This window comes from Leopardus geoffroyi, chromosome B1 (genome assembly GCF_018350155.1).
Source record: "Leopardus geoffroyi isolate Oge1 chromosome B1, O.geoffroyi_Oge1_pat1.0, whole genome shotgun sequence".
Lineage (NCBI taxonomy): Eukaryota > Metazoa > Chordata > Mammalia > Carnivora > Felidae > Leopardus > Leopardus geoffroyi.
Window position 1 is genome coordinate 72,967,578 of NC_059327.1, and position 16,529 is coordinate 72,984,106.

The 16,529-nt window shown below is 47.5% G+C and overlaps 1 protein-coding gene across 1 annotated transcript in view; it reads left to right on the top strand.

Annotated features, from left to right (window-relative positions):
• Window positions 1–2,745: 2,745 nt before the first annotated feature.
• Window positions 2,746–16,529, top strand: part of DCHS2 (dachsous cadherin-related 2) — a 242,033-nt gene continuing 228,249 nt past the window's right edge. Inside the window, exon 1 of the mRNA XM_045465174.1 lies at window positions 2,746–5,179. Within this exon, the coding sequence (XP_045321130.1) occupies window positions 3,152–5,179 (2,028 nt within the window). The 5' untranslated portion in view covers window positions 2,746–3,151. The remainder of the gene's footprint in view (window positions 5,180–16,529) is intronic.

Below are 16,529 nucleotides of genomic sequence, written 5' to 3' on the forward strand. Positions count from 1 at the left end.
ATATATGGTTTATGGTGGAGAAACTATGGAGTAGAGGGGTCAAGGGAGGATTCCAAACAGTTGACATTTGAATTAAGACCTGAATGGGGGGCGCCTGGGTGGCTCAGTCAGTTGAGCATCCGACTTCGGCTCAGGTCACGATCTCGCGGTCCGTGAGTTCGAGCCCCACGTCGGGCTCTGGGCTGATGGCTCAGAGCCTGGAGCCTGCTTCCGATTCTGTGTCTCTCTTTCTCTCTCTCTCTGCCCCTCCCCCGTTCATACTCTGTCTCTCTCTGTCTCAAAAATAAATAAATGTTAAAAAAAAAAAAAAAAGACCTGAATGGGAAAGAGACAAATCTTCACAAAGCATAAGAATAACTCCCAGGCAGAGAAAGTTTCTAACAATTCGAATGTACTGTCTTGGTCTGTTCACACTGCTATAAGAAAGTACCACACACTGGGTGACTCATAAATAGCAGAAATTTATTTCTCGCTGTTCTGGAAGCTGGAAGTCTGAGATCAGAGTATCAGCCTGGTCAGGTTCTGGGGAGGGCCCTCTTCCTGGTTGTGGACTGCTCGCTTTTATGTCCTCACAAGGCGGACGACTGAGAGCAGCAAGCTCTCTCATGACTCTCATAACATCACTCCCATGACCTCATCTAATCCTAGTCTCCTCCCAAAGACCCCACCTCCTAATATCGCCACATTGGGTGGTAGGACTATAACATAACAATTTTGAGGGAGACACAAACATTCAGTCTGTAACAAATACCAAAATTAGAAAAAAAAAAAAAAAAAAAAAGCAGTACAAGCGGATCCGGAGTGGAGGTATGAGATGAGGTGGGAAAGGTGAGCAGGGCCATGTTAGTTTTGTACAGTTGGAAGGAGTCTCAATTATAATCCAAGTATAATGGAAATATATTGGCAGGTTCTAAGCAGGGGGAGACACGATTTGAATTAGCTTTAAAAACAACAATCCAGGTGCCTGGGTGGCTCAGTCAGTTAAACATCCGACTCTTGATTTCTGTTCAGGTAATGACCTCACAGTTGGAAAGTTCCAGCTCCTTATTGGGCTCTGCACCGACAGCGTGAAGCCTGTGGGGGTGAAGCCTGCAGGGATTCTCTCTCCTCTCTCTCTGTCCCTCCCTCCCTCTCTCTGTCTCTCAAAAATAAACATTAAAAAAAAAAAACCTGTAAACAAAACAAAACAAAAAATCCAATCCAGAGGCATGGCTGAGAGTTACTTATGGGGGGCAAGAGTGGAGGCCGAGGAACCAGTTCAAGATTGCAAAGGTTGAGGTGAAAGAAAACTAAAGACTCATAACCATTCTCCTTACTGGTAAGGGGACTTCACTGGTGAAAGGCGGCTGGATTTATTTTAATGATGTCTCCATTTACATGCAACATATCTGCTATAAAATAGTTTTATTATTATTTTGTCAGAGGTAGCGATAATAGTGTAGATTAGCAGTTATATATAACTCCATCATATATTAAAAAGGCATTTTTCTGTTGCTGGCAGGAACCGCCACGCAGAGCTCTTGGTTCTCCTTAAAGGAGAGTAACGGTAACTAGGAAATTAATTCTTCCCTTCGGCTTAAATGCAAAATTGCAGAAACCATTTGCTAAATACGACCAGCCATTCTCAAGAAGGCAGAGAGTCCTTCCTCAGGCATTCTTTATTAGAGGCCATTTATCAATTTCTACCTATCATTACGGATAATTGCAGCGAAACCTGCGACTGGCGATTTATTGGCATTTTTCTTGCACTCAGACGGAAGCTAGTTTGAAGTGTTACCAACGGTGGCCCTGGCTGCAAACTTCCTTGCTCAGAGGCGATGGTGAAGTGCTGGAAGGTGGTCTGGCCTGAGCTACCCCATCTTTCTGCCCATAAATCAGCATCCTAAAACATCCTGGAAGTGTTGTGATGGCGCTGAATGCATAAAAAAGTGTTCACAAGCCGAATCTATTGTCATTCTTGGTGGCAGAGGGGAGTGACAAGACGCTCGCGCGTCGCTGAGTAGTAGCGCGGCATAATAAAGCGTGCTTTGCGCCATGTGTGCCACAGATTTCTCGGGGTTTCGCGAAGGTTTTTCCAAGTTCCGCCTTCCCCCCCTTTACAGTCATCCTGGCCCCAGCTGCGCGTCGGCCTTTGACTCCATCTGTCCTTCCGCTGGGGACGAGCTTCTCTCGCCAAATGGAGAACACAAGTTTGGCTCCCCAAAGTGATTCTAACCCCCACCCTCTGCTCAGCCTGAGCCAAGCGTCAGGCCTGCCGAAGGAACCGTCCAGGGGATGGAGGGAGGAGGGGGTGGAGGGGCTGCTCCCCTCGCCGCCCCCCACCCATCGCCACTTCGCACGCACAGCCGGGGCAGCCGGCCGGCCTGCGCGACCCCCGCCCGCCTCCCGGTCCGAATTTCCACGTCCTTCCTCCTTCGCTCCTCTCTCTTCGGTCCCTGGCCCCGGCGAGAACGCGCCCTGCTGCAGAGCGGCGACTCGCAGGTTGGAGTTTGCCCTCGTGTGCGCCGCGTCACAGGCGGGGAGGAGAAGGGAGGAGGGGTTGGCGGGGGCTGGGTGGGAGCTGGAGCCGGGCGGTCCTGGGCGCCCCCAGACGCCGCGGGGAGAGGCCACCCCCGGAGCCGCCGGCACGGCCGCAGCCTGGGCCGCCTCCCCCTCCCTCCTTTCCTCCTTCGCTGGGGCTGCGCGCCCGCCCTCGGCCTCCCCGCCCTTACTCCACCCCCTTCTCCGGGCCGACCCCCATCCTCTCCTTCTGTGTGTGCGCTTTAAATAATTTCATCCTTTTTGGCAAGGGAAATAATGCACCTGACTTTACCAGGGGGAAACAACAAGCCAAGCAGAACAAGGAACAGATGTAAAAGGAATAAAAGGAGAGAGAAAAAGAGATGAGACTCATTGAAAGCAATCCAGGGGCTGAGGAGGTGGCTGCAGCGGCAGAGGCAGCTAGCGCTTCCCTGTCTGCGTGAGCGGCAGGCGGAGGACGTTTTCACCAGTTGCAGCCTGAACCTCGGGAACTCCTGGGTCTGTTGGTTTGCCAAACAAAGTCTTTTTTTTTCTTCTTTCGCCCAGACACTGAAGAGGCTCCTGGATTTTTCTGCCAGCCCTCCACAAGCTGGCAGTTACCCGGGAGCCTTCCCCAGGAGCTGGCGGAGAAATGAGCCCTTCTGGGAGGAGGATGGGCAAAGGGCACCGGCAGCGGGGGGCTCCGGCCACGAGGCGCCTTCTGATGCCAGGGAGGAGAGGGTCGCCCCGCGGGCTGCCGGGCGGCGGCGGCGGCGGCGGCGGCGCCACGGGGGCTCAGCGCTTCCTGCTCGGGCTCTTCTTGCACGCGTGGCTGTGGGCGGCTTCGGGCTCATTTGCCCAGGTGTTCAACCTCAGCCTTTCTGTGGACGAAGGACTTCCTCCGGACACTCTAGTAGGAGACATCCGCGCCGGGCTGCCCGCTGCACAGCAGCAGGAGGCGGGCGGCTTCTTTCTATCCGAGGATTCCGATGACTCACCACTGTTGGACGACTTCCACGTGCATCCGGACACCGGCATCATCCGCACGGCGCGGTGCCTGGACCGCGAGCAGCGGGACCACTACAGCTTTGTGGCCGCCACGCTGCTGGGAGCCGTGGTGCAGGTGGAGATCCTGGTCAACGACGTGAACGATCACTCCCCCAGCTTTCCCCGCGACTCCCTGCAACTCGACGTTTCCGAGCTCAGCCCTCCAGGTACCGCCTTCCGCCTGCCAGGTGCCCACGACCCGGACGCCGGCCTGTTCAGCACTCAGGGCTACACCTTGGTGCAACCGTCCGCCCTTCCCGAGGACCCCGCGGGACCGTTCTTCCAGTTGCGCTACGGAACTCCCGGGTCACCGCCGTCGCCACCGTCGTCGTCGCCCCTGGAGCCCCTGGACCTGGTGCTGCTGCGGCGTTTGGACCGGGAGGCGGTGGCTGCGCACGAGTTGCAGATCGAGGCATGGGACGGCGGCCGCCCGCGGCGCACGGGCCACCTGCGTGTGGAGCTGCGCGTGCTGGATGAGAACGACAACCCCCCGGTCTTCGAGCAGAGCGAGTACCGCGCCGCCGTGCGGGAGGACGCCCGGCCGGGAGCCGAGGTCTGTCGCGTTCGCGCCACCGACCGTGACCTGGGGCCCAATGGCCACGTGTACTACAGCATCCGCGCCCGGCAGGCGCTCGGGCCACTGGGCGATGCGGCCTACTTCGCCGTGGAGGAGCTGAGCGGCGTGGTGCGGGTGCAGAGGCCGCTGGACCGCGAGGCACAGGCCTGGCACCAGCTGGTGGTAGAGGCCCGCGACGGAGGGGCCGAGCCCGAGGTCGCCACTGTGCGCGTGTCCATCGCGGTGCTGGACGTGAATGACAACCCACCCGCCATTCACCTGCTCTTCCTTACCGAGGGTGGGGCGGCGCGCGTTTCCGAGGGCGCGGCCCTCGGCGACTACGTGGCTCGAGTCTCCGTGTCCGACGCGGACTGGGATCCCGAGCAGGAAGAGGAGGCCATCGGGGAACCCGGCGTGGGCCTCGGAAGCGGAAGCATCTCGTTGTCCTTGGAGGGCGGAGATGGAGCCTTCGCACTGCGCTCTGGTGGCTCCCCGGGGGTATTTTTCCTTTGCGTCGAGGGGCCCCTGGACCGTGAAAGCCGCGACCTGTATGATTTGCGACTGGTGGCCACGGATGCGGGCTCCCCGCCGCTGAGCACCGAGGAAACGCTGCTGCTCCGGGTCGCCGACCTCAACGACCAGCCGCCTCTCTTCAGCCGGGAGCATTACGTGGCCTCGGTGTCAGAGGCCGCGGCCCCCGGCACCGCGGTGGTGTGGGTCAGCGCCTCTGATGCGGACGAGGCTGGCACCGACCACGCCCGGCTGCGCTACGCACTGGTCCACCTTCCCGTTCACTGCAACCCGGAAGGTGTGTGGCCAGCAGCGGAGTGCGGACCGTCCTTCACTATTGATCCTGAAAGCGGCGTGATCAGCACCATCCGGAGTCTGGACCGAGAGGTCCAGGAGGCAGTAGAGTTGAGAGTGGTAGCCCAGGACCTCGGAGAACCCCCACTCTCTGCCACCTGCCTGGTGAGCATCACCGTGGACGATGTGAATGACAACGAGCCCATCTTCAGGAGGCAGGTGTACAACGTCACCCTTGCGGAGCATGCCCCAGTTGGACACTGCTTTTTGCAGGTGAGTGCGTCATGCTTCTGGATCAACCTCTGGATTCCAGGAAGGCCTGGGAAGGGAGGTCAAGATTAAGTCTATCCAGGGAAGGAACATTGTGACGTAGGTGGTTGTATCCTGGCTCCAAAGCAAGGGGGTATGAACTCCAGTTCTTCCTCTACAGTGAGATGAATGGCACCTTCTGGGCACCTAACTTTGCTGTCAGGGGCTTGCACTGCATAATCTCTAAGGTCCTTTCTACTTCACATATTTGGATCCTGATTTTGCTTAAAGAATCCCAGTTTCCTTTGTGCAGGATATGTGCTCCCACATGGATTTGGGAGGAACCACTCACTCCCAAACAGTATGCAAATGGCAGTGTCTCATATTTTCGAGCATCACTGTGTGGCATCTTAGGGAAATAAAGGGATCCTCAAAAAAATTTTTCTTTTCAAATACAGTGCCTACCTTTAGACATTGAAACTGATTGAGTAACCATTTCCAGAGTTTTCTTACACGTTTTCCTACCTTCGTTTAGAGGCTTACAAAGGCTAGTTGAGGACAGTAAGTCTTTTTTTTTTTTAAATCAGCTGTGAGTTGAGTTCCTTCAGGACTCTGAGAAGTAGTGGGGCTCAGTTATAAAATAGGGACTCTATACCTTGCTTTTTGGAGATTCTGATCTCTCCTTTACCTTCAGAATGTTGTGATTTGGCCCCTTCTAGCACCATCTTTATTGCTTCAAATTTCCTTTTTCCTTCCCTTCCCTTCCCTTCCCTTCCCTTCCCTTCCCTTCCCTTCCCTTCCCTTCCCTTCCCTTCCCTTCCCTTCCCTCTTCACTTCTTTCTTATTGAAGTATAGTTGACACACGTTACACTAGTTTCAGGTGAACAACAAGTGACTTGACAAACTGTATACATTATGCAATGTTCACAAGTGTAGCTACCATCTGACGCTCTACAACACTATTACAAAACCATTGACAATATTCCCTATGTGGTACATTTTATCCCCAGGACGTCTACACTCAGTAGTTAGAAGCCTGTATTCCCATTCCCTTTCACCCATTTTGCCCATCTCCCCGTCCACCTCCCCTCTGGGTGGGAATTTAAATAGGTGCACCCAATGTGAACACTGTATAGAGGTTCCTCAAAAAAGTAAAAAAATAGAATTAACATATGATCCAGTACCGGGTAAAGAAAATGAAAACCCTAAATAGAAAAGATGTATGTACCCCTATGTTTATTGCAACATTATTTATAATAGCCAAGATATGGAAGCAACCTAAGTGTCCATCAATAGATGAATGGATAAAGAGGATGTGTTACACACATGCGTGCACGCGCGCGCACACACACACACACACACACACACACAGTGGAATATTATTCAGCCATAAAAAGAATGAGATCTTGACCTTTGTGACTACGTGGGAGAACCTAGAAGGTATTATGCTAAGTGAAATAAGTCAGACAGAGCAAGATACCATATGATTTCATTTATATGTGGAATCTCAAAAAACAAAACAAAGAAAGCAGAAACAGACCAATTTCCAATTTCTTATCTGATGTGAGATAAACCAGATTTCTAAGATTGATTTATTTACTCCAAGATAACTTGAATAAATACATACAGCCTAGAAGGCTGACTGGTGAGTGAACCTCTAAAGCTTTATTTAGTTCTCAGGCTGGGTTATTTTAAGATCTCTGTTGTTTATTTCCTGGTTCTCAGGGGAGTAGGGCCTTAACTTTTGTAGGTTGTGTCTCAAATAATAACCTTTAGATAACCAGGATGCTACTATATTATAAAAATGAATTTCATGACTGCTTCTGTTTTTTTTAATCCTTTGGATCTGTGGGCGATAATAATCTCCATTTCTTTCCCTAGCATGATTGGCAGTTCTCTGAGTTGCTAGGTTATTCAAAGAAGGCTTGAGAATCAATTAATGCTTGCTGTTGAAACAGACAAATCCACAAATGTCAGTGAGTACCACAGTGAAAGTTTATCTACTTGTCAAGCAAATTTTGATACAATGCAAGTTGGCTGGTCTTCCTCCATCCAAGGTAGGGCCGGGCCTGGGAGTGAGTGACTTAGATCCCGTCCACCAATGTTCCGTTGGCCAGAACTCAGCTATGTGGCCTCAGGTGTACCCCAAAGGAGGCTGACGAATGTAAAGGAGTACATGGATGCCAGCGTGCACTGATCCTTTCTGCCATGGATTTCTAAAAATGAAGTCATAATAAGTGAGAGGTTGGACTTGATGATTTCTAAGATTTCTTCCATCTGGAAGACCTTGAGGATCTTGGTATGAAACAGTACAACTTGGCTGCATTTGAAGGAAAATAAGCAGAGTGGATTAATTGCGATTCCTTTGATTAAAACCTGTCTTTTCTAAAATTGTGAGATGATTCTGCCGTGAGGTGTGTTTATCCCATTATTATGATTCAGATCTATTAGGTGAGCTGAACTTGGCTCAAGTGTAGGACTGCATCTCCAATTGCCAAAAAAAAAAAACCTTTCCTGTTTGCCAAATATTGCTGCAAATAGCATTAAAGTGTGCTAATTAGAATTTCTGGAAATTCCAGTGATGTAGCCCCTCAACATTGCAGAAACCGTCTTACTCCCTGGGTTCTCTGGTGGCCTTTCCCCAGCAGCTGTGAGAGCGTCCTGTGTTCTGTAAGCCCCCGCTGTCTCTGTCCCCTGCCTTCGAGGTGGGCCCCCCCAAGGTGTCTTCCATCTGTTTTATATCTTTACTCTAGATCTTTTGTTGTTTTTTAAGTTTATTTGTTTATTTTGAGAGTGAGAGAGAGGGAGCACGCATGTGAGTCGTATGCAAGTGGGGGGACGGCAGAGAGAGAGGGAGAGAGAGAATCCAGATACATTGGCAGCATGGAGCCTGATGCTGGGTGGGAACTCACGAACCATGAAATCATGACCTGAGCTGAAACCAAGAGTTGGACACTTAACCAACTGAGCCCCCCGGTGCCCTTCAATCTTTCTGTATATCACTTTATAAAAAGGAACCTTCCCAGCCACACTTTGGGTCTCATGGCCTCTTTCCCACAGGGCTTCAATTCCATTATACCAGTTCTTACAACCCTGCCTTCTTTCTGTTGCTCTCCATCAGTTTTCTCCCTTTAGACTGAATAGCTGCTCAATTCTCCTTTGTCAGAATCAAGCAAAAACAAAATGGAAGCAACAGGAAAAAAAAAAAAAAAAGTTCTTTGCTATATTCCCTGTAAGGGAATAATACTGTGTCATCTAATGAAACAAATCCTTGAACCTTCAGGGTGTCTTTGGAGGTCACCTCATATCACGGATCCTTGGGGTTCTTCCACTCTGACTACTGTTCCTGCTGCGACCACAGTGCTGACCATCCTCCTGTCCCCCATGTAGCCTGAATCCTTTTATAGTCTCATACCCAGATCGGAACTTTACAAAGACTTTAAGCGTGGACATGACAAAGGGATTTAACACAGAGTACAAGAACCTGTAGCAGCCTGAGATAGGTGACCTCTGTTTCCAAAGGGTTTTCACAACCTCGCAGGCACTTGCCTGGATTCCTCATTCCTTACTTTCCACTGTCCTCTACGTGTCCTTCTTAACAACCCGCCTCTCAAGAGCTCCTTTCAGTATCTCTTTATGGTTAAGGCAGAGAGAGATTTCTACTCTGCAGACACTCAAGGGTTTCCTCCCCAGACTCAGTGTCTGGCCCAAAAGATTCTCTTTTCCCTCAGATTACTGTCAAAAAGACTAACTGCAAACTCCAGGCAAGACCCCCCACTTTCCACTCCATGCCAAGCACAGTGAGGTGAGCTGTGCTCCCAGCCTTTATGTCCGGCATTTGTACCTGACTCACAGAAGTGAAGACTGTTGTCTCAGGCTTCCTCAAATATCATTACTGTGTTCATTCACTAATTCATTTGTTGAATCAAACAGCAGCATTCATTGAATAAGCACAGCATTCCACAAACAAATATTTATTGAGCACCTCTTACATGCCAGGAACTGGTCTTAGTGCTGAGGATGTACCAGTGACCCAACCAGGCAGGGTCCCTGTGCTAACGGAGCGCCCAGTGGGGTGCTGTCTCCTTCCCTCCACTGCCAGTCCTCTGGAAGGAAGGATGGATGCCCCTTCCTCATGCTGAGCATTCCGTAGCCCCCTGTTCTGACTTGCCCTCATCATTGTACTAAATCCTGTCTCTCAAAAGGCAGCTGTGTTTTTTTAAATTTATTTTTATTTTTTATTTTTTAAAATTTACATCCAAATTAGCATAGAGTGCAACAATGATTTCAGGATTGGATTCCTTAGTGCCCCTTACCCATTTATCCCATCCCCCCCTCCCACAACCCCTCCAGTAACCCTCAGTTTGTTCTCCATTTTTGTGAGTCTCTTGTGTTTTGTCCCCCTCCCTGTTTTTATATTATTTTTGTTTCCCTTCCCTTATGTTCATCTGTTTTGTCTCTTACAGTCCTCATATGAGTGAAGTCATATGATTTTTGTCTTTCTCTGACTAATTTCGCTTAGCATAATACCCTCCAGTTCCATCCATGTAGTTGCAAATGGCAAGATTTCATTCTTTTTGATTGCCGAGTAATACTCCATTGTATATATATACCACATCTTCTTTATCCATTCGTCCATCGATGGACATTTGGGCTCTTTCCATACTTCGGCTATTGTTGATAGAGCTGCTATAAACATGGGGGTGCATGTGTCCCTTCGAAACAGCACACCTGTATCCCGTGGATAAACGAAAGGCAGCTAGCTGTGTTTTTAAATTTAAATCCAGTCAGCTTTTCTTAATCATAAAGCATTTCTGACTGTGGCCCGCTTCCTCTTTCTTGAATGCCGCCTCTTCTTTCATCTTACTACCTTCTTTTTGTGTCTCCCTCTTGCCAGTTCCTCCTTTTTCCTCTTGTGACACCCGACTCTGTAATGGAGGCACCTCCAGGGGTCTGACTTCCTCTCACATCTACCCGCTTCCTACACTTTCTTCTATATATTCCCAGATCTTCTTCTTTTTTTTTTTTTCTCTGTCTATAGGATGGAAACTTCTCTTATAAACTCACATTTAACATTTTCCTACCTTGTATACATCTCCACCTGGATATATAGTTTTGGCACCTCAGATCTAACATTTCCCAAATCAAAGTCATTTCCCTTCTAGTACTAGCTTCTTCCTTCCTTCCTTCCTTTCCTTCTTTCTTTCTTTCTTTCTTTCTTTCTTTCTTTCTTTCTTTCTTTCTTTTCTTTCTCTTGGTTTTTATAAAAGTATTTATTTTCTTTCTTTCTTTTAATTTTTTGAAAAATGTTTATTTATTTTTGAGAGAGAGAGAGACAGAACGCAGGCAGGGGAGGAGCGGAGAGAGGGGGCGCAGAATCCGAAGCAGGCTTCAGGCTCTGAGCCGTCAGCACAGAGCCCAACGCGGGGGCTTGAACCCACAGACCCCGAGAGCATGACCTGAAGTCGGATGCTTAACCGGCCGAGCCACCCGGGTGCCTCTAGCTTCTTTCTTTCTTAACTTGTGCTCATTAGCTCCTTTTTGAAACTTTCCCATTTTTGTTAGTGTGTCCTTTCCACAGACGTGTTTGTGTTGTCTGTGTGTGTGGATTTGCTGTTTGTTGGAGTGGTTGTGTCTTGTATTGTTGAAAAGTAAAGCACCAGGGTAAAAAGCAAGATCACATCTCAAACCCATCAGTTGGGTAAAAAGCAAGGCTTGAAATCCCAGCCTGGGGCCGTGGGAGGGGGAGCATCTGGTGTGCTTGTTTGCTTGAACTCGGGGTCTGACTTTGAGGATCCTGTCTAGGAGGGTGCCCGGGCAATGGACATTAAAGATGGTATCTGCCTCTGGAAAGACACTGAAGGATGGGAGGGCATGCTTCCTACAAAGCTCCATGAACCGGAAAGGGCTAAACTGTATCTTGTTTTGGATTCACTATATCTTTTAGGGTTATTTCCTTAAAAAAATTTTTTTTACAATGTTTTATTTATTATTTAATTTTGAGAGAGAGAGAGAGAGAGAGACAGAGACAGACAGAGCACAAGTGGGGCTCCAGGCTCTGAGCTGTCAGCACAGAACCTAACGTGGGGCTCGAACCCACGAACCTGAACAGGGGGGATCATGACCTGAGCCAAAGTCTGAAGCTCAACCAACTGAGCCACTCAGGCACCCCTCTAGGCATATCTTAAATGCCACTTTCTCCCACTAAATGTTATCTGGTATGTCCCACTCTTTTCTTAATGTTCTTTGTAGTGCTACGGTTGTTTACTTGTATTAGTAAAACAGTGTAAGTACCTTGTGGGGCTGCAGTTCAATGGTATTTGAATCCCCTGTAATATTCGGTGTCCTCTATCTAATGTATTAGGAGATCAGTAACTTTTTTGAATTGTATTGAAGAGCTACATCGTGAAAACAAAAGCTAAGTAAGAGTTACAACTGGTTAGAGCTTTTACTTTTTAATAGCTCACATTTTATCTGAGTGTGTATTATTTGTATTTTAAAGTTTATTTCCTCTGTGAAGTTTATCGTTGGTCCTCTGGAATTTTGTGGCCCGCATTACGTTGCTTATCCCTCACTTTACTACTACTGTACCCTTATTGTTGACCTTGCATGCGTGCTTACATACTTACATAGTGTAGACAAGCTTTGATGGTCATATAATTGTTTCACCCATATATGATTGTCCTCTTCTGGCTCTTTTCTTTGTTTCATTTATTTATTTTGCATTTTTTCTCTTCTTGCTCTCAAAAATGGACCTATCCTGTCTGCACGCATGCATTGAGAGCATGGGAGATTTCCCACAGCAATCTCAGTTGTCTCTAGGACGTGCCTAGATCACCTGCCAACTGTCATCTTCCCTGATTATCTGACTCCTGCTGGCCTTGTACCTTAGTTCCCAGCATGTGCTGTATATGCCTCTGGCTTTGCTCTGATGACCTGTTTTAAGCACTTGAGATCAACTATAAAATTCTCTCCTGGGCTTCATTTTCATTCCTCTCCTCTTCTTTCCCCACACAAGTGCTACCCAAGACCCATCAGCTGGCTTTACTTCCTTTCCCCTTTTCTTGCTTGGAAAAGGTGACCAGATAACATGTTTGGATATGTTATAGGAATGGTATTGCCTAGAATCTGTGGATGTATCTCTAGTTAAAGTTGATGTATAACTTGCCAGTAATTTGTGTAGTTTTTGGTTGTATAACTAAAATAATTACGTGGTAGAGTGTTCACAGCTTTGAAGATTAAAATTAGGTTGCATGCAGTGATGAAAAACAGACAGACTATGGGGCCAGAGTCCCTGGATTTGAATCTCAGTTCCACTACTTACTAGCAGTGTGATCTTGGGCACTGTGCCTCAGTTTCCTCCTCTGGAAAATATGAGTAACAGCATCAGTGTCAACTTGGAAGAGTTTTTGTGTGAATAATGAATTAATACATGTTTGCTTAGAACAATGCTTGATTCATAGTAAGTACTCAATATGTATTATGTATCATTATATGTTAGTAAGACTTCTAGAGATGGTGAGGAAAACTGTTTTGCCTGATATAGCAATCAGTAATTAAAAATGACATTTCAGAGGTGGGTGCCTGGGTGGCTGAGTCAGTTAAGCATCTGACTCTTGATCTGGGCTCAGGTCATGATCTCATGGTTCGTGAGTTCGAGCCCCTTGTCGGTCTCTGCACTGGCAGTGTGAGGAGACTGCTTGGGATTCTCTTTCTCCCTCTCTCTCTGCCCACCCCTTCCCCACTCACGCACACTTTCTCTCTCAAAATAAATAAATAAACTTTAAAAAGTGACATTTCAAATAAAGATTCTCTTGCACTAAAGGTGGAAGAAGGGGCAGAAATAGATTTAAATTGTGTATCGGATTTTAGCTAGATGTGTATGTTTCTAGCAATGAAAGCAGGAATCTGTTGTACTTAATTTGGATGCTTGTAACATCTCCTTATGGGTCTATAGATTCCTACTTATAGATTCCTACTGTCTTTAGGAAGGTTCAGATGACCTGTCAATAGCAGTCCTTCCAACCCGCACCCCCAGAAAGCACTGTGAAGGTCTTAGAGAGACTAGGCAACGTGATAGAAGTCTGGTGGTGAAGGCCTCAGCACAGTGGATCGTGATTCCTCATGGGTTCACCTCAGGGGTGCTAACCCCACACTGAGACTCCATGAGACTCCATGACCCCTCTCAGGTGTGCAGGGAATGATTCTTGTCTATAGAGTGTCTTTTGTTCTGTTTATCAGTTATTACTCTTTGGAGCCTTTTATTGGGAAAGCATGGAGCAAGATAGCACTGGACTTAGAATACCTTGGTTCCGACTTTGACTACACCACTATCTCTGCTAACTTCTCTGGCCAGTTCCTCATCCATGAAATGTGCATTAGTCATATATAAATGTCATATACATTATGAGAAATAGACTCACACAGTTATAGAGACAGAGATTTCCCACAATTCCATAATCTGCTGTCTGCAAACTGAGGACACAGGGAAACCTGTGGTGTAATTGAATCCAGGTCTGAAGGCCTGTGAACCAGGAGAACTGATGGTGTGAGTGCCAGTCAGAGGGCAGAAGAAGACTGGTGTCCCAGCTAAGACAGTCAGGCTCATCCTTTCTCTTCTTTTTTGTTCTTTTCAGGCCTTCAGTGGATTGGATGATGTTCACTTGCTTTGAGGACAGCATTCGGCTTTATACGTACTATGATAATATATACTATGTGGTAGAAAGTGGTTGGTGCAGGAAGAGTTAAGGGCCTTTGCAGGTGAAAGGTTCTTTGTGCAGTGGATCAGGATGGAGGTTTTACTAGATATGGACCTTCTAGGGAGTCCTCTGCCTTCTTTTGTGATGTTTTTATTTACAGACTTGTCATGGATGCATTCTATTGTAACTATGCATTTTTGTTTTGCATAAAAAAGTGTAATGCATTCCTAGGCATGATCATTTCCAAAAGAGAATCATTCAGGATGGATTTCTTTTTAGTTTTTTTAATGTTTATTTATTATTTTTGAAAGAGAGAGAGACAGAGTACGAGCGGGGGAAGGGCAGAGAGAGAGAGGGAGGCACAGAATCCGAAGCAGGCTCCAGGCTCTGAGCTGTGAGCACAGAGCCTGACGTGGGGCTCGAACTCATGAACGGTGAGATCATGACCTGAGGTGAAGTCGGACGCTCAACCGACTGAGCTACCCAGATGCCCCAGGATGGATTTCTTAAAGTTGTGCTCAGTAAGATTTCCTTTCTCTGAGGATTGAAATCTGGCAACAAATTAATTTTATTACCACCTCAACACCAGACATACTAATGAGCCCCTTGCCTTCTAAATTATAAATTAAAAGTGAGCAACTATAGAAGTAATTTATATTTTCATAGCCCATTAGGGAAATTAAGCTAGATCATTTTCACAAATGCCAGGTTACTTCTTGAAATGTTACTGAATTCAAATTTGCATTTAAAAGGATTTTGTGCTTTATGGCACAGGTAGATCAGGTGAACATCATAGCAAATATCAATTTTAATTACAACTCTATTTAGGATTGCATAGTCCATACGACGGTAGTATGAATTAGAATAACCGTGGTGTGTGTGGTTCCTATAGTGAAGACATGAGAAGAGATAGTCCATAAAGGACTTACAGTGTTTGTCTAGAGTTTGGCCTTTGTTACGGAAGCAAACAAGAGAGATGGCAGGGTTTTGAAGAGAGGTTGACATGTGTAAAGCAAGGTCTCAGGAAGCTTTGTCTCGGATTAATAAGAAGCAAGGAGGAAGAAGGAAGCAGGAGACGAGGTAAGAGAGTCCCCAGACTCTTGTAATAATCCCTGTTCAGCCCTGAGGGCCTGAACCACAGGAGTGGAGGTATAATGGAAGGTATGGCCTTAAAGGAAGACTAGGTACCACTTGAATAAGAAGTGAAGGGAGGGGTGATGGAGGAAGTAAAAGTTGGTGCTGTATTTTCAGTCTGGTTAGTCAGAGGAATAGGAAAAGCTGGAGGTGAGAGTTTTGGGGGGAAGATGCTCACTCGGTGAGGTGTTTGGTAATTTGAGTACGGATTCATGGCGAGTAGTCCAGGAAAAGATGTCTCGATGGCTATTTAGCTATTTGGAACTAAGTGCAGAAGAGCCGCCTGAGGTTGGAGATAGAAACTTGGAAGTCATTTATGTAGAGGTGATAACCAAAGCTGTGGAAATAGAAGCGAGGATACTGAGAGAAGAGTCCATGGCTGAAGATGCTGGCTGGGACAAGGGTCTTGCCATTCATATGCGGTGGGAGGGCAGGTCTCTGTGAGGCTGTTTTGTTTTCTTGATCTCCTCAGCCCAGTGGACCAGAGCCCAGAGAGACGGATGGCAGCTTACCCTGTTCTCTGAGCTCCTCCGCAATGCCTTGAATTACTCAGCATCCCTCTCCATGCTCCCAGGCATTAAGTAAGGCACATGTTACCTGGCTCTGCTATTCTCTTCTCCCTTGTCCTTCTTTCTTACAGACCTCCTCGTCAGTCCTCCATATGCATTTTAGCCATTTTTGTCTCTATTATAGCTCTCGCCATTCTGCCAAACCGGTCTTCCATTTTCCCATTTCACCCATTATTGATATCTTTTGTTGTTACTTCTACTCCAGGAACCCTATCCTGCAGTCATACTCTATTAACCTAGAATCATCTAGAACTGCTCCACCTTTGAAATCTCAGCTGTGTATCCCAGTCTCTGATCAGAACATCCTAGCACGTCCACTCTCTGTCTTTGATTTAATTTACTTTTTGAACCTATATATTTTTTCTAGGCCCCTTCTCTTCCATTTCTTTCTTTAGATATCAGCCCCCTCCTTGCTTTAGTTCCTCTATCCAGCCAGGATTCCTGAGTGCATCCTACTAACCCTTGCTCTTCTAGACCTGCGCACGTAATCCTGACGGTGGCTCGGTCTAGCTGTATGCTCCCCCACCTCATATTTGCACCAGGGAGCACTGCTGGAGTAATTCTGAGTGATGGTCAGTTCCGTTGTAAGTGGGTGCAGTCAGCTGGGCCCTCAGTACTGCTGGGCAATCTTTTCTTCGCCTGGCATCTCCCCCACAACTTCACTCTCTTTCAGGATCACATCTTGCTCCTTTTCTCTTCACAGGTAATCATGCCTTCTACTCCGTAGAATCCAGAAGGTGAAAACTCACTTGTGCTTTGCCTCCCGCTATCAGACTTTCTTGTCTCTGTGCCATCCAGTCCCCAAGGACTAGGGGTTCTCCAGTGGCCAAATCAAGCCCAACCACGGCTTCTCCACATTTCACTTCTCCATCTTATTATTTTTTTTTTAATGTTATTTATTTTTGAGAGAGAGAGAGAGAGAGAGAGAGAGAGAGAGAATGATCAGGGAAGGGGCAGAGAGAGAAGGAGACA